The 21,532-nt window shown below is 55.2% G+C and overlaps 2 protein-coding genes across 2 annotated transcripts; both read right to left on the reverse strand.

The window, feature by feature from the left end:
- Nucleotides 1-493: 493 nt before the first annotated feature.
- On the reverse strand, nucleotides 494-4,288 carry SMIM1 (small integral membrane protein 1 (Vel blood group)). Its single transcript, XM_027565105.1, has 4 exons — nucleotides 4,199-4,288; nucleotides 3,781-3,905; nucleotides 1,651-1,777; nucleotides 494-1,396 (listed from the first exon to the last, which is right to left on the reverse strand). Exons 3-4 carry the CDS (start codon nucleotides 1,761-1,763, stop codon nucleotides 1,270-1,272), a joined length of 240 nt encoding a protein of 79 aa, XP_027420906.1. The 5' UTR covers nucleotides 1,764-1,777; nucleotides 3,781-3,905; nucleotides 4,199-4,288; the 3' UTR covers nucleotides 494-1,269.
- A 1,097-nt stretch (nucleotides 4,289-5,385) lies between these two features.
- CCDC27 (coiled-coil domain containing 27) lies at nucleotides 5,386-20,602 on the reverse strand. The gene is made up of 12 exons (XM_027564109.1): nucleotides 20,417-20,602; nucleotides 19,740-20,028; nucleotides 18,477-18,587; nucleotides 17,719-17,944; nucleotides 13,020-13,230; nucleotides 12,257-12,349; nucleotides 11,557-11,986; nucleotides 11,211-11,341; nucleotides 9,315-9,392; nucleotides 8,867-9,079; nucleotides 7,184-7,288; nucleotides 5,386-5,583 (listed from the first exon to the last, which is right to left on the reverse strand). Exons 1-12 carry the CDS (start codon nucleotides 20,600-20,602, stop codon nucleotides 5,440-5,442), a joined length of 2,217 nt encoding a protein of 738 aa, XP_027419910.1. The 3' UTR covers nucleotides 5,386-5,439.
- Between the last annotated feature and the right edge of the window lie 930 nt (nucleotides 20,603-21,532).

Here is a 21,532-nt window from a genome sequence, read left to right on the forward strand (position 1 = left end):
GGGAACCCCAGCCCAGCAGGGAACTCAAAGCCAAAGGGTCACCTGGGTGGTGCAGCCCCACCTCATGCTCACCTGACCCAGGCCCACAGCCAGTCCCATGGGGTCTCCGCCCTCCCTGGCAGCTCAGCCTCCAAAACCCAGGTCTGCTGAGCCCATGAGGGTCCTGACTGTCCTCATCTCCTGCCCTCAACTCTAGGGTGAGGACACTGTCCTATAAGACGGTGTTTCTCATAAGGGTGCCCAGAACAGGAGGGCGCGAAGGCAGGGAGACGCTATCCATGGTCAGGAGACACAGGAGTAGGCCTGGCCACATATGGAAACTCAGCCCTGCCCCATGTTCTCACCTCCCGCCAGAGGGCCTGGCCAGGACTGGGTGCATCCCAAGGCCAGAGCTCAGCGAGAGGCCTCCCAGCCGCTGTCCAGATGCCCTCCAGCCAGTTCCACATCAGTCACGCCTCACTGGGGAGGCCCATAGGAGACACCATCATCCACGTTTTTGTTCAACAGACATTTAATGACCACCTCCGAGTGCAGGGTCTGGGCCTCCCACAGCGTGCAGGCAGAAAGGCCAGGCTCCTGCAGAGCCCACCCGGCAGGGTGGACAGCCCCAGGGAACACACCCACGTTCCTGGAGGGACGACACAGCCGTGGGTCTTGGACAAGGGCCAAGGCCCCCTCCCCCCTCTGCCCAGGAAAAGACTCAGCCCCTGGGGAGGGTGGATGGTCAGAGAGATATACATACCCCTGCCCTTAGAGGCATCCTTCCACAGCGGGAGTCAGAAGGGCTAGAGAGGGGAGGAGCCTGCAAGGCGGGACACAGCCCCACCAGAAGCCCATCCAGGGAGGACCCCAGTAGGGAGAGAAGGGAGGTTTGGGGGCCCTGGGCTGCAGGCCTAGCCTGGGTGTGTCCTGCAGTCAGGCTGGGACTGGTCTGTCCCTGGGTGGGTATGTGCCAGGCATGCATGTGTGTGCTCCCATGTACCTGTGTCCCTGTTTGGCTGTATGTCTGTGGGTGCCTGTGACAGCGGTGCACACTGGTGTCCATGCGAGCCCCTGGAATCTGTGCATTGGTGCAAGGAATGCCTTTATACACGGTGAGGGGCTGTGTATACATTGGGGGGGGGGGGCTGTGTATACACAGCGGGGCTGTTCTACAAGACTCTGGGTACACCATGGTCTGTGTAGGCAGGTGGGTCCATGCACATGGAAGGGTTCTCGCACACAGGGTGTCCCTCCAGCCTTGCTCCTGGGGGCGTGTCTGGGCAGCGTTTACTTGCACTTGTGCACGTAGTAGCCAGTGACGTAGCCCAGGATGAACACGACCCAGAAGAGGGCCACGCCCCCCAGCACCTTCATGGCGATGCCCAGCTTGCCCGAGCACAGCTTCTGGGAGACCCTAGGGTGAGAACCGCAGGCACGTGAGCCCCGGGCAGCCCTGACTGGAGTAGGGATGGGGGCTGGGGGAGGAGGAGGAGCAGGCCCCGGGCAGCAGGGCAGCCTGGGCACTCTGAACTTGGAAGACAGGAGGGAGCAAGTGAAGGAACAAGTCAGGGAAGTGTGGGGCCCAGGTCTACGGATGTGGTGGCTGCCAGGAAGGACAGGAGGGGTCTGCACAGGGCAAAGCGGGGCCCCTCCTTCCTGGCCCCTCACCTCTGCCAGCCTGAGGCCTCCTCTGTGCTGGGCCCGCTGGCCACATGGACTTCATCCGGGTGGCTGTTCTCCCACCTGCTGTACCTGATGCTACTCTCCTGGGGTTCCATCATGGGGGCACAGGGTTCTGGTGGGAGAGACAGAGGGTGGACTGAGGCCTGTTCTACCCCCAGGGGGCCAGCGGTCAGGTTTCACGTGCCATTGCTTTTAGGGTGAGGGTCTGCCTGGCGGTGGGGCCAGGGCAGAGAGGCACCGAGGTGGGCTGGCTTCTTTGTGTCCTCATTCAGTCATGTCCAATTCTTGTCGACCCCATGAACAGGCTCCTCTGCCATGGGATTTTCCAGGCAAAAATACTGGGCTGCCATTTCCTCCTCCAGGGGATCTTCCCCACCCAGGGATCAAACACACATCTCCTGCAGCTCCTACATTGGCAGGTGGATTCTTTACCACTGTGCCACCTGGGAATTTCTTCCCACATCCTTTCATCTGGCTTTAGGGGTGCGGAGTGGTTAGGCCACTTGCCCAGGGTGACGTGGGAGGAGGCAAAGAGGGAATTCCAATAGAGTCTGAAAGTCTGCCAAACCCTGCCCTCAGGAATGTGAGAGGCTGTGTTTCCACCAGCTTGCTCCACCCTGGGGGTCAGGCAGACACAGCTGCTGCCACCCTGGAGGGCCCTTGGCTGGGGTCAGGTCACCAAGCCTGATAACAGCCTGACCTCCCATTCCTGCCAGATAAGGCCCCAGAGCCTTCCCTGGAGGCTGGGAGGCAAAGGGCTGGCACCTGCAGAGCAGCAGGCCTGGGGGCAGCTGGTAGGGCTTGGCGGCAGTGGCAGTAGCTGTGAATTCTGGCCTGTCCCAGTTGCAACCCCTCCCTCACCTACTGCTATGCCCTGCTGGTGGTCAAGGGACTTGAGAGGCCCCTCACTTTTAGAGGCCTGAGACTTTGTTGCGAAAACCTGACCTGTCTTCCAGGTAATCTGGGACACAGAGGCTTAAAGGCACAGTGAGCCACTTAGCAAGAAGCCAACCCAGAATTTCATGAAACCAGGCGGTTCTGAACCCCCTTCAACCCCTTCCAGGTTGCCCTTTCCCAAATCCCAGACTCAGGATGAAGGAAGGGAGCTTGTCTCAAAGCCACAAAGCCTATCCTTCCCATGGGAGCCTGTGCTCTGGGGGCAGCCATGCAGGCCAGGTCTCAGGCCCCAGGGAAGCCAAACATTTGTTGACTGTGGGTTCTGCTTTCCCATGGTGTGTCCAGCAAAGGGGCTTTGAGCCAGCTCTGTGAGCTACCTAATGTCCACCCCTCCCTCCTGTGGCCAGAGCTCCTGTCTTATTCCAGGCTGCAGTGTCCCAGCCCCAAGCGATGCTCATGGGCTAAGACAAGTTTTGATTGCTGCTTTGTATGGCATCACCGACATCAGTTTGAGCAAGCTCCGGAAGTTGGTAATGAACAGGGAAGCCTGGTGTGCTGCAGTCCACGGGGTTGCAAAGAGTTGGATACGACTGAGTGACTGAACTTAACTGAACTTCCCATGACACCTACATATGAGCAAGGTGCTGGAGAGCAGCAGGAGCAGGAGGCTTTTGCTTTTGTGAAAGAGAATAGGCACCTCCTTCTCTCTTCCTTGATGTGATGGCCGGAGCTGAGCAGCCACTTTGCAGTCTGGATATCCTACAACACTACCCGGTGGTGCTGAGTCTTCAAATGCACACCCACTGCCCACCCGTGGGTTTCTTGGTGTGAGGATGGCCAGCCCAATCTGCTCTAGCCTGGCATAGTGGGGTCCTGGTGTTTGTGATAGAACGGGTTCCTGATTGATGTGGACTGTGGCCCTCAAGTCAATCTGGCTGGACAAAGCCACCAGAAGCTGCTGGTGTGCTGGAGCCAAGGTCTGAAGGCTTCGCTCACTCATCTGTAGCAGCCTGACCAACCCACACGTGATGACCACAGTGTCACAGGACCCTGGGGCTGTGCTGCCTGGCAGGGACACCTGCTGAACCCTGGAAGCCTCACTCCCAGGGGTACCCTGCCTCTTGGGAGTGTGTGGGGACAGAGTTCTGGGCACACAGGGACGGTACATACATTAAGACCCCCTCACCCCAATGCACTTCCAAGGAGTCCACAACTTACAAGGGGAGAGTCCTGACGTCAGGGATTGAAGCCTCTGTGATCCAGGAAAATGGTCAGAGCTCGGCCAGTGAATCTCACCTCCCAGCTCGCAGTTTGGGGTCTGGGGAGTCTCAGAATTCTCCAACCTTAAAGAAAGAGAAAATAAAGAAAAAGTGAAGAGGAGCAAGAGTAGGGAAGGGAAAGGGGCTCTGGGGCGTCCCAAGCGGCCAGCAAGAGCTGGCCCGGCAGTTGGCCTCGGGGGTCTGTGGGCCGAGGGACCATTCAACCCCGCCCCCACCCCAGCAACTCCACTTTTCCGGGCCGGGCGCTCGCAGGTCAGGGAGACCGCGGCCCCGTGGGCGGGGGGCTGTAGAAACCAAGCCCACCACCTCCTCCCTCTGGCTACTCGAGGAAGCTGCACTCCGACCCCGCGTCTCACCTGGCTCGACAGCCCCCAGCCGCTCCGCGCCGCAGACGTGTCCCGGGCCGGAGTCGGGCGGGGCTTAGAGGGGGCGTGGTCGGGTGGGTGGTGGGGCCTGAGCGGGGGCGGGGCCGGAGGCGAGGCGGTGGATGGTGGGATCTGGACAAGGGGCGGGGCGTTGGTTCATTGGGTGGGGCCTAAACGGGGTGGTACCTGGGGCCGTGGGTGGGTGGGTGGCCGCAGGACTCCTAACGCAGGGGTGGGCCGGGTGGAGGAGCGGGGCGCTTCCCGGGGGCGTGGCTGGGGCGGAGCAAGCCAGAGCCCCAGGCCTTCCAGGAGTCGCGTTCCTCAGGGGCCGCAGGGGTCACAGACCGCGCCGCTCTGCGGTGCCCAGACGCGGCCAGGATATCCGGACCCTCTCCCCACTGTCGCAGTTTCCCCGCCGGGAGCCGGGCTCGAGCGCAAAAGCGGGTCCCGGGCGCGCCTGCCGAGCTAGAACCGAGGCACTAGGCGATTCGAGAAAGCTCCCGGGGCGCGTGCAGTTAGGCGCCGGTCTTCGGGGGCCTTCTGCTCTCTCGGAGAGGCTAGAGGCCTGGGCCCGGCGGCCATGCACCTGACGCCCTCAGCGGGCGGGCGCTGCAGTAACGAAAAGATGCGTGGACAGGTGGGGGTGGAAAGCAAAGAGAAGAGGCAAAGGACCCAGTCCACTGAGCACGTATTTGTGTGCGGGGCACACAGACAGGCGAGCCTGTGCTCTGCAGAGCTGTCATCACCAGAACGATGGACGGTCAGAAAAGTGCGCAGGCCGACCCTCCTCCTTCCGCAGGGTCGCAACAGCAGAGCAGTGCCCCGGTGGGGCACCCCAGCGGGAGAGCCGTGCAGGTGTGTGCAGCTGGCCTCAGAAAAGGACCCCTGCGGGGGTGTGAACCAAACGCGGTGGACAGGAGCCCAGTTCAGGCCTCCTACACCTGGGACCACCAGAGGGCACCATATTCAGTGTGGGGTGTCCCCAGGAAGGAGCCATGGGTGCAAGCTGCTGTGCTGACACCCAGTGAGCTGTGGAGTGGGAAGGGGTGTTCATGTAACCCAAGTTCCCCTCTGTGTCCTAGTGAAGGAGAAGGTGAGACCACGGGCAGCATCAAGTGTAATTCTGAATCAGAGGGCCAGGGTGGGGCATAGGTGAGGGAGGGGTGATGGAGGGGAAAGGGGCACCCAGGGTACACCCAGGCTGGGCCCTGGCCTCTGCTGTGCGTCTGCACCTAGGGTCTGAGCTGGGCCTCCTTGGAGCTTATCTTCTTGGACTTGCTGGGTGAGGATAAGATCTCCATCTGCTGCAGGGGGGGCACCTTGACTCCCTTCTGTTTCAGCTGGTTGTAGTACTCCATTCTGTCTGAGATGATCCTCTATAAAAGACACCCGGAAGTGTCCGCACAGGCCTTGCCAGCTCCTGGGACACCACCCTGTTCTCCCCGAGAAGGGCCTGCTGCCGCAGTGCTGTCTGTGCTGGTGAATATTTACAACCTTTCCAGGAGGGATAAAAAAGCTCTGGTTTGTAGCATTTGCCAATTTCTGTGCTGAAACCACTCCCATCAGGGCTGATCCAGCCAACAGGGTGAAGCAGAGAACTCAGAGATGGGTAGAGATGCCCACCATCCAGGCCAGCTCACTCCTGGAGCCTGGGCCAGATCCACTTCTTTGTCCTCTGGGAATTGCCAGGAGCCTAGACTCCCAGAGACATCAGAGGCTGTCAAGTCTGACCCTCAGGGCAAAGTCTCTTCTACCTTCTGTGCAGGAAGGCTGCCCTGCCTCCTCCTTAGCCTCCTTCCTTCTCTCTGGCCTTTTGCTGGTTTGTGCAGGGTGGGGAGGGGCAGGTGTTGGCAAGGGAAGGGGTTCTTCCATGACTACTGGTGGGTGGTGATGACTCCTCCTATCCCCCTCCCTCCCTCCCTTCCTTGTATCCTCTCCCTCACTCTCTTTCTACCACCCCCATCACCCCCTGTCCCTCCCTCCCTCTCAAAACCTCTCTCCTCCTCCCTACCCCCATCCCTCCCCTTCCTCTCTCTCCTTCCCACCCCTCACCCCGCACCTCCTTCTTCCCTTGCCCCAAACACTAGTAGTCAGAGACCTCTCCCCAGGTCTCCAAGCAGGGGTCCCCCTCTGCCCTGAGGACTGGCCACCCTACAAGAGTTCTATTAACCAGGGACCCACCCAGCCTCACAGAAGAAAGGAACCAGGCCTCGGAGACAAATGGGCCAGTGGCAGGTCACAGGTAGCTGCTGGGGTCAAGGGCCATGCTGTTGGAGGAGGCTTGGAAGGCAGGCATCCTCTCCCCGGTACAGAGGGAGTGCTCCTCACCCCGGTACAGAGGGAGTGCTCCTCACCCCGGTACAGAGGGGGTGCTCTAGGGCTCAGCAAGTCAAGTGTCCAGCCTACAGCTGCGAAGCCAAGGTCCCGGGGTGGTGACACTCCTGCCAGCCCCAAAGCCACATTATTTCTCCCAAACCTCCCTGCCCCTCTGAAACCTCTGCTTGTTGGTGAGGAGCTGGTGTGGGCTGAGGCCAGGGAGGGGATCCATGTCAGGCTCTGAGCTCAGCAACGATTCCAGCTGAGGCCATGCTGAGATGCAAAGAAGCATCCCTGGGGGAGCTGGGCTGAGCAGAGCCTAGGGCTGGGCTCCTGCTGCAGGAGAACCAGGACCCAGCTGTTTGGCTCCCTCCCTACCATACCAGGTGGGTTTTCCGCAGCTGCTGATGGTTGCTGAACACCGACAGCAGCTCCAGGATGTTGTTCCCTAACCCCTTAGGGAAATCTAGTCCCCTCTGCCTGAGCAGAGAGAAAGGACCATGCTGGGGTCACGGTGAAAGCATGACACCACCAGGACAAGAATGGAGGCTCCTAACCTCCCATCCAGGCTTCTCCCCTCTGCTCCCAGCTGCAGATGCAGGAGCTCTGGCCTAGAGATGGGGCCCCGGGGACAAGGAGGCCTCTGAGCACCGTTTATACCTGTAAGCCTTCCAGAATGTCATTGTCAGAGATCTCAGTGGCCAAGGACTTGATCCCTATGGTGTTGAAGGTGGCCTGGATGATCTTGTTTCTCAGTCTTTCGAGCTGTGAGCACAGAGGAGAAACAGCCAAGCTCACCTTGAGTAGAGAGACAGTGTTCTCCACACCCGCTGCCTCTCTGAGGCTCCAGGGGAGGTGGACCTGTCTTCAGCTCTCCTGCTTCAGGAGCTGGAAATAGCGTGTGAGTGGTCAGCGTGGTCTCCTGTGAGCTGGAAGGGACCTGATCAAAATCCAGACCCAGGAGGCCTAACACCAAAACCCAAAGTCTCTCTACCACACCACATTTGTTTGCTTGTTTCTTAATTGAAAAAGCAAAACCTGCACATGGTCAAAACAAAACTCTGAATGACCCCCCAGGCTGTCCTCCATCCCCCAGAGGCGCTTTAGCCACAGTCTCCCGCTGACCCACAGCAGACAACCTGCAGACTTGACCAGCCATGCGATGGGCATTATACTCCCAGCCCATCCTCCTTCTCTAAGTGACCTAGAAGCGCTCCAAGCTGTGGACATCTGCACTAACCAGGCATTAGCCAGGAGTTAAGCAGCTTGGACCACTGAGCCTGTGTAGTCTTTGGCAGCCACTGGCAGCCTCGTGCATAGCAGGAGGCGGGCCCCAGCAGGAGGGAGAACACAGCTGGTTACAGCCCGCACTCTTGCTTGGCCAGTGGGGAAAATGTCATTTCAAAAGCCTTCGTGCTCAGGGCCTCTACCTTTGCTGGTTTTAGATTCTAAAGCAAGTCAGCTCTTGACTGATGGTTTCCTCCTATGCCTTTGCTCACATCTATCAGGGGCTCAGAGTGAGGACCTGGGACCTCACACCCCAGCACCGCCTCCACGCAGCTCTGGAAACTCAGATGGGCTGTTCGTTCTCTGTGCTGCAGGTGCCAGGACACCAGCGGTACCCACATCATGGCTTTGTTAACAGGGTTGAATGACTTTAATAAATGCTGAGAGCAGCACCTGCTGCTAAGTCACTTCAGTCGTGTCCGATTCTGTGCGACCCCATAGACAGCAGCCCACCAGGCTCCCCCGTCCCTGGGATTCTCCAGGCAAGAACACTGGAGTGGGTTGCCATTTTCTTCTCCAATGCATGAAAGTGAAGAGTGAAAGTGAAGCCGCTCAGTTGTGTCCAACTCTTAGCGACCCCATGGACTGCAGCCTACCAGGCTCCTCTGTCCATGGGATTTTCCAGGCAAGAGTACTGGAGTGGGGTGCCATTGAGAACAGCACCTGACCCACAGCAAATGCTCTCTAAGTTATAAATAGACAGCATCATTACTACTACTTCTCTCCCACCTCAGACCCTCCCTGGCTGGCCACCATATCCCTGGGTCTCTTTCATAGCACAACTCAAGGGGCTCCTCCATAAACGAAGCCCCTGCACTCAGCTCTTTCCAGCCACTATAGGTGACCAAGACGGCCACACCACACCCTCGCCCCCTCCTCCACCAGTGTTTCTGGACACAGGAAGAGGGGAGCCCAGAGCACTTGGTGCATGGTCCCCAGGGTGGCCGTTCCCAGGGACGGCAGTGGTGGGCAAGGGCCCCAGGCCTTCAGGAGGCAGGAGTTGAGTGTACTCAGGCCTGAGCGCTCTCCAGGGCTGGGATGGGGAGCCGGGCATACCCTGGCCTGGGTGTATTCCAGGGCCTCGCGGGCCTGCTGCTCCGCCTGCTGAATCATCTCGTTCTTTTTCTGCATCTCCTCCTGGAGCTGCTTCCGCCTCTGCAGGTGGTTCTGGCTCTGATTCACCTGGGCCTGGAGCTGGTTGACCTTGTCCTCCAGCTCCGAGATGGTCTGTTCCCGCTTGGACAGTTCACTCTCCAGCTCCGACACTTGCTGGGGGGTGGGGAGCAGTAGGTCCACTTGCCCACCCCTCCTTCCCCCAGAGGCAGCCACCTCTCCCTGAGTTCCTCCAGCCAGCCTGGCTCCGGCTGTGGCCAGCTCCCCAGTGGGTGTCCAGGGCCCCGGATTTACTGAACAGGGTACTGTCTGAAATGAGGGGCCCCCACTCAGCTGACTCTCCTTGCTGCCATCAGGACCTGTGGCTGCCCCCCAGCCACCCCAAGGGCACCTGTCTGAGGAGGAGGTTGTCTTTCTCGATGAGGCCCATCATTTCCTGGTACTTCTTGTCTTCCCGGAGGTTAGAGAACTGCAAGGCAATGGGGGTTTGCTTAGGGGCTGGTGGGGGGAGATAGATGGCTGCCTCCTTGAACCTTCCTCCATGAACCTCAGTAAAATGAAGGGAAGCATCAGAATTTCTGATGAAGGGGGAAGGGGGAATTTCTGATGAAGGTATCAAACACACTTTGGAAGCCGGGAGGCAGACCCAAGGAACCAGACTCCAAAGCCAGCAGCGGGGAAGCTGCAAACAAGCCCAGTCCACAGGTCCCTGGATATCTCAGAAGTGGGGGATGGTGCCAGGCTCTTCTGGACATGGAGGCCGACACAAGGAGGAACATCATATCAGAAATCAGGAGCCTCAGACTCAGCCCTGACCAGGAGATGCCAGGCACCTTCCCGCTTTTCCATCTGTCAGGAGACTGGAGGCCCTGGGGTTGGCGGGGGGTGGGGGGTGGGGGAGAAGAGGATCTCTGGCCTGGGAGATGCCAGCAGCTGGACCATTACACTGGGCAAGGAATTCTTCCAGTCTCCCAGATAACAGGAGAATCTGAGCAAGCCAAGGGGAAGGAGCCAACAACAGGACCATTGAACTAACTTTCCGTTGATGTACCCAAGCACAGTTCTCTGCCATGAAACACAAAATGGTCACCCACAGTTTGAGAGACTCCAGGCACCTCTGACCTTTGAGCAAAATTCTGGAAGGAGTAACAGAAACTGAAAATAGACTTACAAAAGGAGCTTATAGGAAATAGAAACAGCACAAGCAGTCAAATCCCTTAAGTATCTCCCATAACTCTCACTTAAGCTGTTTAGGAGGTCAGAGACATACCGCCATTAAGAAATAAAACATGAGTGTGCTTCTAAATAAAAGGGAGTGGGGAAGGAACATTCAGAGAACAAAAGCAACATCTTAGAAACTAAATGAAACAAAGTTAAAACTCAAGAGGAGGGTTTCCCTGCTGGCTCAGTGGCAAAGAATCTGCCTACATGCAGGGGAGGTGGGTTCAATCCCTGCTCTAGGAAGATCCCACATGCTGGGGAATAATTAAACCTGTGCGCCACAACTACTGAGCCGGTGCTCTGGAGCTTGGGAGCTGCAACTACCGAACCACATGAGCCCTAGAGCCCGTGCTCCGCAACAAGAGAAGCCACCGCAATGAGAAGCCTGCTCACTGCAATTAGCGAGTAGCTCCTGCTCGCTGCAACTAGAGAAAGCCTGTGCAGCAATGAAGACCCAGTGCAGCCGAAAATTAAATAAACAAATAAAATTATTTTTAAAAAACCAGGAAGAGGGCTGATGATAAAGTTAAGGAAATCTAAAAGTAGAACAAAAAGACAAGATAGTGAAAGGAACAGACAGGAAGGAGAAAGGGACCCAAAGAAGAGGTCTGCTGGCTGATTGATGGGGTTGCTGGGAGAGTTCGGAGAAAACAGAGACAGGGACTAAAATCCATGTAAACAGAGAACATTTTCAGAACTGAGTGATACAAGTTTCTAGCCGGCTACTGAGTGCCCAGGACAAATGAGAACAAACCCTTAATAAGGTCTAGCTATGGCAGCTTCCCTGGTGGTTCAGACGGTAAAGAATCTGCCTGCAATGCAGGAGACCCAAATTTCATCCCTGGGTCAGGAAGATTCCCTGGATGAAGGGAATGGCAACCCACTCTAGTACTTTTGCCTGGAGAAGAATTCTATGGACAGAGAAGGCTGGCGGGCTACAGTCCATGGGGTCACTAAGAATCAGACATAACTGAGTGACTATCAGCTCCTGAGTCCAGTGTCTCTGTCAGGGGGTAGGGGCGGGGATGGATGGCACATGTCCCAGCACAGCAGAGGATACCGCTACCTTGTCAGACATGGCCTGCAGCTGTTTTTTCCGCTCCCGCAGCTCCTTCTGCAGCATCTCATTCTCCGTGTTGATTTTCAGCAATTGCGACTCTTGGAATTCCACCTGTCGCTGTAAAGACTTGATGGCTCCTGCATGAGATGAGAGAAAGCAGGGAGGAGGGGGCCAGTCACTGCACCATCCCTAGGGCTCTGCGGAGCTCCAAGCTGAGGGCTGGCTGCCTGCTCCCATCCCAGGGGTCTAGTGCGGCCACCGCATGGTCCCAGCCAAGAGGGACCCAGGGCAAAGTGGGCAGTCCTGGGCATCCTCGCTGCGGGTCCCGCCTTGGCCTCCTCTGGCATTCCACCTGTTGCCAGGGAGTATCTGGTCCTGGTGATCTCAAGCTGGAACTGGAACTCCTGGATCAGCTGCTCATACTCCTCCAGCTGGGCTATCAGCTCCTCCTCAAAGGTGTCGTCCACGAAGCCGGCCCGCCTCCTGGCCGCGGCCTCCTCCTCCTGCAGCTCCTTCTCCTCATCCAGCTCCATCACCTCTTCGTCCTCCTCTTCCTCCACCTCCCCGGCCCCGTACGCATCCCTGTCCTCGTCCTCGTCTTCCTGCGCAGTTACCATGGCCACCGCCTCCTCCTCGATTCTGTTCTCCTGCAGAGTTTCCCTCCTGCTGGCTCTAGCCCTCGCCCCCTTGTCCTCTGCCCTCTTGGCCTGCCCTTCCAGGTACTCTTCCTCCTCGTAGTCGCCTCCTTCCAGCTCCTTGCCTCTGTTGCACTCTTCCTGCAGCTGGGGGAGGGGACGGGATGCTGGACAGGGCTACGGGCACCCCCAGGAGGGAGGCTCAAACCTTCAAGGGGGCATTGGGAGGACAGTGCTGCGGGGCTATTGGCCAGCTCCCCTCGGGTTACATCTCCAGGAGCAGCCCCAGCACCCCTCCCCTGCTGTGGCTGAGGGCTCAGCCTGGGTGAGGGCCACCAGGTTAGGACAGCACGTGGGACGCTGTGGCCTGTGCCTCTCCCGGGCAGCCCGGGGGACCCGGCCCCAGCCAGCCCACACCTGCCGCCAGGGCTCCACGTCCTCCTCGTCTCGGAAGGTTCTGAGGGTACTCTGTCTCCCCTGCAGCTTCAGCATAGACTCCAACGGCCGCTCCTGTGAGATGCCCACGGCACCCTCAGGGTTTCAACCTGGGCCTTCAGCTCCCCCAGGGCCCATGTCACTGAGACCTGTCCCCCCAGAAGGGGGCCCACCGTTCCCCGCCTGGGGTTGCCCTATCAATGGGCAGGCGGCCGTGCCGTGTAGGTGACGGCCCTGGGGGTACCCCTGGTGAGAGGCCCAGCAGTAACAAGCACACTGTTTTGGAAGAGTCTGGGGAGGCCAACCTCAAACACGCCCGCAGGTCACTGCCCCTCACTGCCCACTCGCTGACAACCCCTGGGAGGCTGGGGAATAGGGGGGACACGGGACCATGCTTCCAGGCTCTCCAGACTCCTGCTGCCTCCCTGCCCACCAGTCCCCCACCATCGGTGTCTGGGTAGCTTTTTCTGGAGGTGTCTAGAGGATCCAGCAGGGGTCTGAAGCCCCCCACCCCCACTTCATATGTGCACCCAGCGTAAACGCAGGCTGTATCCTCAGATGAGAAAGAAACCAGGTCTCAGACCAGGCGATGGCCCCCAGATCCCCACCCCACCCTGCCTCCTCCAGTGCCCACCCCACACCTGGGGTCGAGGGGGACAGCATGCCATGCCTACATTACAGGCAAGGCCCCGTCCCAGAGCAAGACCAGGCCAGGCTAGTCCTTGGAGCGCCTGCCGCTGCTCACCCGCAAGACATGGCTGGGCGCGGCCTCCTGGCTCTTGCTCTTCAGGAGGCATTTCAGCTGCTTCCTCAGGGCCTCCCTCTCCTCGTGGAGAGCCAGGATCTCTTCCTCTCTCTTCTGAACCTGTGCTTCCAGCTCCGAGAGGCGTTGGACTTCCTCCCCTAGCGCCAACAGGCACTGGTCCTGAGGAGAAACGGGGCAGCCCAGGGGGCCACTTAGACACTCAGACACCCCTGCCGCACCCTCCCTTGCCCCCCCCACCCAGAGCAGCAGCTCCAGGGCCAGGAGGACCCCATGACCCCAGCCCAAGGTGAGCGGCTTCTTACCTGCAGCCCCTCCTGCTTAAGGGCCACCCTTGCCCAGGATCTCCTGGCAGCCTCCCCTCCAGGCCCTGGCCCCAGTCAGCGCCCAGGTGTGATTGAAAATAAGTCGCTCAGTCATGTCTGACCCTTTGCGACCCCATGGACTGCAGCCTACCAGGCTCCTCCATCCGTGGGATTTTCCAGGCAAGAATACTGGAGTGGGTTACCATTTCCTTCTCCAGGAGATCTTCCCGACCCAGGGTTTGAACCTAGGTCTCCCAGGTTGTAGGCAGATGCTTTACCGTCTGAGCCACACCTACTAACCAGCACTACCTGCCAAAGACTTCCAAGGAGCTTTTCGGAGCTGGGTCTACTGCCTCTCAGAATCTCAAAACCCTAATCATTCCAGCTTGAAGACCAAATAAAGGTGGTTTTGGACAGTCACTGAGAGAATTTGTCATAATCAGAGCTGAACGACTGACAGAAATACAAAGGGGATTCTTCAAGCAAGAGGGAGATGGTCCCAGATGGAGTCTGAGGAAAAGATAACTAGGAGGTCGTCCAGGTGTCTAAGAATTAAGAGATAGGCTCCCATGGAGCCCATGAGTCAAAGAAGAAGCCACACAAGAAATTATGAGATATTTTAGACAGAATAATAACAAATACTTGGACGTGGCATGACATGCGGTGAAGCAAAAGCTGTGATTAAGGGCAAATTAATAAGCTTCAAATGCAACAATCAGGGGAAGCAATGGAATATCAATGATCTAAGTATCCTTCTCAAGCATTCAGAAAAAGGAACTGAAAACTTCATTTAAAGTACATAGCAAGAAGGGAATTTTTAAAAATCAGGGCAAGAATGCATGATATAGGGACTTCCCTGGTGGTCCAGTGGCTAAGACTCCATGCTCCCAATACAGGGGGCCCAGGTTCCATCCCTGGTTAGGAAGCTAGATCCCCTGTGCCACAACTAAGACCAGGTGCAGCCAAATAAATTTAGAAAAAATTTTTTAATGAATGAATGACATAGGGAAACAGAGAAAGAAGGGAGGAGAGGAGGATGGAGCAAATCGGCAACATTTTAACATTTGGAGAATCTGGAGGGTATATGGGAATTGTTTACACTATTAAGTTAAAATAGTCATAGAGGGACTGCCCTGGTGGTCCAGTGGTTAAGAATCTGCCTTGCAATGCAGAGGACATCGGTTCAATCCCTAGTTGGGGAACCAAGCTGGCTTAAAACTTAACATTTAAAAATCTAAGATCACGGCATCTGGTCCCATCAGTTTACAAATAGAAGGGGTAAAAGTGGAAGAGGTGACAGATTTTATTTTCTTGGGCTCCCAAATCACTGCAGACACTGACTGCAGCCAAGACATTTAAAGACACTTGGTCCTTAGAAGCAAAGCTATGAGAAACCTAGACAGCGAATTAAGAAAGCAAAGACATCACTTTGCCAACAAAGGTCTGTACAGTCAAAGCTATGATTTTTCCAGTAGTCGTGTATGGATGTGAGAGCTGGACCATAAAGAAGGCTGAGCACCAAAGAGTTGATATTTTTGAAATGTGATGCTGGAGAAGACTCTTGAGAGTCTTCTCTTGGACAGCATGGAGGTCAAACCAGTCAATCCTAAATTGACCCTAAATATTCATTGGAAGGACTGATGCTGAAACCCCAATACTTTGGCCACCTAATGTAAAGAGCTAACTCATTAGAAAAGACCCTGATGCTGGGAATCATTGAGGGCAGCAGGAGAAGGGGGTGACAAAGAATGAGATGGTTAGATACCATCACAAACTCAATGGACATGAACTTGAGAAAACTCTGGGAAATAGTGGAGGACAGAGGAGACTGGTGTGCTGCAGCCCACAGGATCACAAAGAGTCGGACACGATTTAGTGACTGAAAAATAGCAACAAATGTGTCCAGAACAAAAGGAAGTCCTGGAAGGCGTTGCTGGTTTCCAGTGGGGATGCTAACTTTGCAACAGCACATACTTGCTGCTGCAAGTGATGCTGCCTACGACAGGGCCAAGGAAGACAGAGGTGAAAGAAAGAAGACCCTGAGGACATGGTGTGAGCCCCTGGAGACAGCCTAGCCTGCAGTCCTTCCCCTGGAATTCCCCTCCCTGACAGGCCTGCAAAGAGCATCCTTTTATGTATGTCTGTGTTCAGTTCAGTTCACTTACTCAGTCACGCCTGACTCTTCGCGATCCCATAGACTACAGCACGCCAGGCCTCCCTGTCCATCACCAGCTCCAGGAGTTTACTCAAACTCACATCCATTGAGTCAGTGATGCCATCCAACCATCTCATCCTCTGTCAGCCCCTTCCCCTCCTGTCTTCAATCTATCCCAGCATTAGGGTCTTTTCAAATGAGTCAGTTCTTTGCATCAGGTGCCCAAAGTATTGCAGCTTCAGCATCAGTCCTTCCAATGAATATTCAGGACTGATTTCTTTTAGGATGGACTGGTTGGATCTCCTTGCAGTCCAAGGGACTCTCAAGAGTCTTCTCCAACACCACAGTTCAAAAGCATCAATTCTTCAGCACTCAGCTTTCTTTATAGTCCAACTCTCACATCCATACATGATCACTGGAAAAACCATAGCTTTGACTAGATGGACATTTATTGGCAAAGTAATGCCTCTGATTTTTAGTAAGCTGTCTAGGTTGGTCATAACTTTTCTTCCAAGGAGCAAATGTCTTTTAATTCCATGGCTTCAGTCACCACCTGCAGTGATTTTGGAGCCCCAAAAAATAAAGTCTCTCACTGTTTTCATTGTTTCCCCATTTATTTGCCATGAAGTGATAGGACCAGATGCCATGATCTTGGTTTTCTGAATGTTGAGCTTTAAGCCAACTTCTTTACTCTCCTCTTTCACTTTCATCAAGAGGCTCTTCAGTTCTTCTTCGCTTTCTGCCATAAGGGTGATGTCATCTGCATATCTGACGTTATTGGTATTTTTCCTGGCAATCTTGATTCCAGCTTGTGCTTCTTCCAGCCCAGCGTTTCTCATGATGTACTCTGCATATAAGTTAAATAAGCAGGGTGACAATATAAAGCCTTGACGTACTCCTTTCCCTATTTGGAACCAGTCTGTTGTTCCATGTCCAGTTCTAACTGTTGCTTCCTGACCTGCATACAGATTTCTCAAGAGGCAGGTAAGGTGGTCCGGTATTCCCATCTCTTGAAGAATTTTCCAGTTTGTTGGAGAAGGGAATGGCAAACCACGTCAGTATTCTTGCCTTGAGAACCCCATGAACAGTATGTCTGTGTAACTCTAATTATATCCTCAGGCTATTTTCCAAAGGTGGGATTGTTGATGGTATCAATGCTTTTTAAATTGTGAAATATAAAAAATTTTAAAAAACAAATTGTGAAATCTATCATAAAATTAAAGGTACAGTTTCGGGAATAAAGATAAAATGAATACTCATGGACCCATATTATGAGGGCTCACGAGTACCCACTGTGTGCTCATGACAAACCACCCAGCATCTTATGTGACTTATTTCCACAGCTGTTGTTAGTGCTTCATGAGCTTTAAAAAAAAAATTTTTTTGTAAAAACCTGAAACTGACTCTAAGAGACTTTTTACATTGATAAGACTGGTGGAGGGAAAAAGAGAGAAGACAGAGATTAGGGATGTCAGAAACAAAAAACCAGACAATCTTCTTCAGAATCTTCTCCAGACACTGGAAGGATACTGAGAGTCTTGTGCACAGAGTGAGGCTCCTAGATTTGAAAACTGACATGGCTTGGACACTTTCTTAGAAAAATGTAGCTTTCCAAAACTGGAACTGGAAAAGGAAATCTGAATATTTTTAAAAGGAATTAATTAAAAAAAAAACAAAACACAAACCCTGTAAGAAATCACCAGGCACAGATGACTTCGATAATGAAATCTTCAGAATTTAATAAAGAAACAACAACATTAGGTGAATTCTTCCAGAGAATCGAAAAAGAAGGAACGCTTCTCAACTTTCATTGTTTTTACTCAGCCGGAAGACTCTGACCCCAAAAGCAAACAAGGGGATGACAAGGCTGGTAAATTACAGGCCAGCCTCTCTCACAAACAAGGATGAAAAAGATGACAGCATGATGAATCAACCCATAGGCAGATCTTTGCCCATCAAGCTGATTGTTATTACTGTGTTAAGGAATACAGTCTCCCAAGTGGAATGACTGGGTTAAAAGCCTATGGATGCTGAGGGTCTTGACACATGGGGCGAAGCTGTGTAGGAGGGGGCAACATCCAGGCCAGCCTAAACTGCTCTCCATGGGGAAGAAGACAGATAGGAACCTGACCTGTAGAAGCCATGAGACAGGTCAGAAGGTCAGTTCAGACCGCACCTGGGACCAGAGACTAGAACAAGAGCCCCGAGGGCCAGGCATCACCTCTGGCAGGACGCACAGCCGGGACAGGAGGACCAGGATCTGTGCCCAGGCTCCATGCCCAGCCATACCTTCTCATGGATGACGGAGATGTACCAGGGTACCCGTTTCCTTGGGTAGCTCTGTCCCAGGTCGGGGCTGCTGAGGGTCGGGCTCAGCACCTGGGACTCGCTCTTCTTCCGCAGGTAGTTGAACTCACAGGCACTCTTGCTAAGGGGAAGGAGGCAGCCTGTCAAGAGGGAAGGTGGTGGTGGGGGGGGGTGGTCAGACCCTTCCTGTGCTGAGCAGCCCTGGATCTTCTGTAACATCCCTCTTTTGAGACTCCCCCAGGAGCCCTTCCCTGTCCAGCTGGGCTCCTCTCCAGCTCCCCGTTCTCCCACACTCGTCCCCACCACCCCCAGCCCAGCCTGAATAAGTGGCGTCCGAGCCCCCTTCAGGGTCCCAGAGCTGGAGTCAGGGCAAGATGCTGCCTGTGCACAGGGGGCACTTCTGAAGTGAAGCATACTTCTGGGGGTGGAGTTCATCTCTGGATAAACAGAAGTATGTATCTGTAGGAATGGCGCCTGGGTGTCCCTGTACTCAAGGACAGACGCGTCCCAGGGCCCATGTGAGGAACACCAGGCCAGGCAGGTGGTCCTGGGAAGTCAATTCCATGGGGCACCATAGGAATGGAGGGAACAGGGGCCCTCTGGGCTGGGGTGCCAAGGAGAGAACCCCATGGGCCGTGCACACCCCCAGTGCCCCGCACGGCCTGCCCTCACCGTCCACCTTCACATCCAAGCCTTGCTGGCTGGAGAGTGGGTTCTCAGCCTCCTTCCAGGTCTCAGAGCCGATGTCTGTGTCTTCAGGCAGAGAGAGGGTTGTGGCTGAACCTGCAGGATGGCAAATGGAGAACAGTTGAGGCCAAGTCTCTCCAAGACCTCTGGGTGGGGACTCGTATTTCCTTCGAAACACTGGGTGGGGTTCAAGGTGCCTTTTCTCAGTGGAAGCACAGGACTGGACTACGAGACCGAATGGAAATGTGATTCTGTCCCCCTGCCCGCCTGGCATGTCCCCCCAGAACGGATCAGGTGCAACTTAGTCTCTGTAAATCAGTGCCTCTTCCCCAGAGGATGGCCCCTGTTCCTCCTGTAAAACTGTCTCCTCAAAATCTTGCAGAATCCCCTTCACCCCAAGGGTCAGACCCGTGTCCTCTAAGCTGGCACGAATCAGATGGTGGCGAGTGCACTAGGAACAGTATGTGGGCTCATCCTTGCACCCAGGATGCTCTGTGTTCCCCCCACCCTCCCTAGACACCCCCACCCTCCTGGTCTTGGAGTGCTGGCTGCTCTCTGAGGCCCCGGCATTGAGAAAGGAAGGCTTAGAGCCTGACAAGTAGGGTGAGACCCCACTTTTGCCTGACTGCCACCTGAGATCCATAGAAAGGACCCCAGCAGCTGGCTGCAGGCACTCAGCCTTAATGTCACCACCATGAAGATAATGTTATCTGTCAGAGAACAAAAGGAGCAGCAGAGAACAAAAGGAGCGGGAATCTGGGATGGCGCCTGGCCTGATCAGCGCTAGCTGGTGGCGGCTGAGCACCTTGGTTGCCCTCTCAGAGCCTCTTGGCTGAATCAGAGCACTGTGGGGTTAGACAAGAGGCTGCTGAGGCTCCTTACAGGGCTCGGTCCCCAATGACCCACCTTTGGGCCTATGGACCTCATTACTGAAGCTTCCAGAGTCTTCACCTTCTCCTCCCGTGTCCCAACCCTACTGAATCTTGGTGATTGACAGCCAGAGAAGGTAAGTGGGCTGGGAGACCAATGATACAAATGTGCCCAGTGGAAGGAAGAAGGACCTTCTTTCCTTCCCTTCCCCGAGGCCCAACCCCAGCCTTAGCTGAAAGCCAGTTTCAGAAGCAGCAGCTGCGGCCACTGCACACGCCCCCTCCTCTGGCCACACCCGCAGGCTGTCCTGGACTCCAGCAGGTGGGTTAGCTGGAGTGGGGCTGGGTGTGCACACAGGGCCCTGTCAGATGCACTTACCGTAGTGGGTCATGGACGTCGACCTGGTGCTGAACTGGGGGCAGCCAGGACGTGTGAGGAACTTGCGCCGAAGCTCCTCCATTTCGGACATGAAGCCGCTGTCCTGGGGGCTGGCGTTCTGGTTGAAGTCTCTCTGGGGAGTGGGGAGAATGAGACCAGCAGGAAAGGAGGGACCCAGGAAGCCCTCCACCCCCTCCACCAGTGGAGCTCCAGGGCCTAGCTCTGTGTGCCAACCACGCAGGCTGTCTCCTCCCCTAAAGCTGGCTGCTCGATGAGGGCCATGGGAGCCCTGCTTTGGAAGTTGCAGTCAGCTGAGCCTAGAGCTGCTGTCCACTTAGCGGGCCCCTGGGGAGTGGGCTGGCTCCCCAGTCTCCCCCCGCCCCCCACCACATGAAGTACCCGCATGAAACTTGCTGCCTGCACTTTCTCTTCCTTATTTTCTCTTCCCCCTTTCCCTCCTTCTTAAAAAGGCCCCTAAGGAAGGCTCAAGACAGACACATCATCTTCTCTCCCAGGCCCCATCCACCCCAAGAATCTCCCCATCACAACCCACCGCCCAAGCTGATTCAGGATGCCCCATCGGCCCTCCACCCTCAAGGCCTTTGATCCAGCAGAGAGCATGTCATCTCCAGATAATCATGTGTGGCAGGGCCATCCCTGCTCCCGAGACCCCGTACCAGCGTCTTGTAGTAGCGGCAGATGGCCTGAGCCGACTTGCTGAGGGAGCGCTTTTGTTGGCGGAGTTTCCATTCCGGGGGCTGTTCATCCCGGCTGGCCACCTTCCGGAGGACAATCAGGCCCTTTTCTATCAAGTTGGGCACGAGACTTTTCTTCTTGGGCCCGCTGGCTCTGATGGGTAACATTGTAAGCGTGGATCGAAGGACCAAAGTTGGTCACCTGAAGGATGACTCGGATCAATCCTGTGGGATTTGGGTCTGGAGCTGGGTGCTGAGGGGGTTACAGCCCCAAGCATGGACATGCAGGTCCAAGCACAGGTGGGCAGAAGCCCAGCTTCTCAAGCTCCATGTCCTAAGGGGTCCTGGGAGCAGTGTATGGCATCACAGATGTCTCCATAGAGACGGGGCCTGTCATCTGTCTTAATTTTCTACTGGGAAGGGGAAGAAGAAGCTGCTTCCACTACAATATCAGGATGTTTCAAGCACAGGAAAATGCCCTGACACACTAGCCACCCATTCTTCTGTTTCACTTTTTTCATCATCCTTAGTATTTCCCCTTATTTAAAAATCTGACACTGCATCAGTGGCTCTGATGTGAAAATTTAACTTTTTCAGTTAAAATCCATACTTTAGACATTGTTTCATATATATATATTGGCCATACTGCTTGGCATGTAGGACCTTAGTTCCCAGACCTGGGATCGAACCCCCACCTCTGCCTGCTGCCAGCAGGGGCTGGCATATTCCAACTCCCTGAAGGATGGATTGAAAGAATGTAGGCTCAAACTACAGAGAAGGCAATGGCACCCCATTCCAGTACTCTTGCCTGGAAAATCCCACGTATGGAGGAGCCTAATAGGCTGCAGTCCATGGGGTCTTGAAGAGTCAGACACGACTGAGCCACTTTACTTTCACTTTTCACTTTCATGCATTGGAGAAGGAAATGGCAACCCACTCCAGTGTTCTTGCCTGGAGAATCCCAGGGATGGGGGAGCCTGGTGGGCTGCCGTCTATGGGGTCTCACAGAGTCGGACACGACTGAAGTGACTCAGCAGCAGCAGGCTCAAATTACAGTTTTTTTAAAAAATTAAGATTAAAAATCACCAATAGTTTGAG

Source organism: Bos indicus x Bos taurus, chromosome 16 (assembly GCF_003369695.1).
Source record: "Bos indicus x Bos taurus breed Angus x Brahman F1 hybrid chromosome 16, Bos_hybrid_MaternalHap_v2.0, whole genome shotgun sequence".
NCBI lineage: Eukaryota > Metazoa > Chordata > Mammalia > Artiodactyla > Bovidae > Bos > Bos indicus x Bos taurus.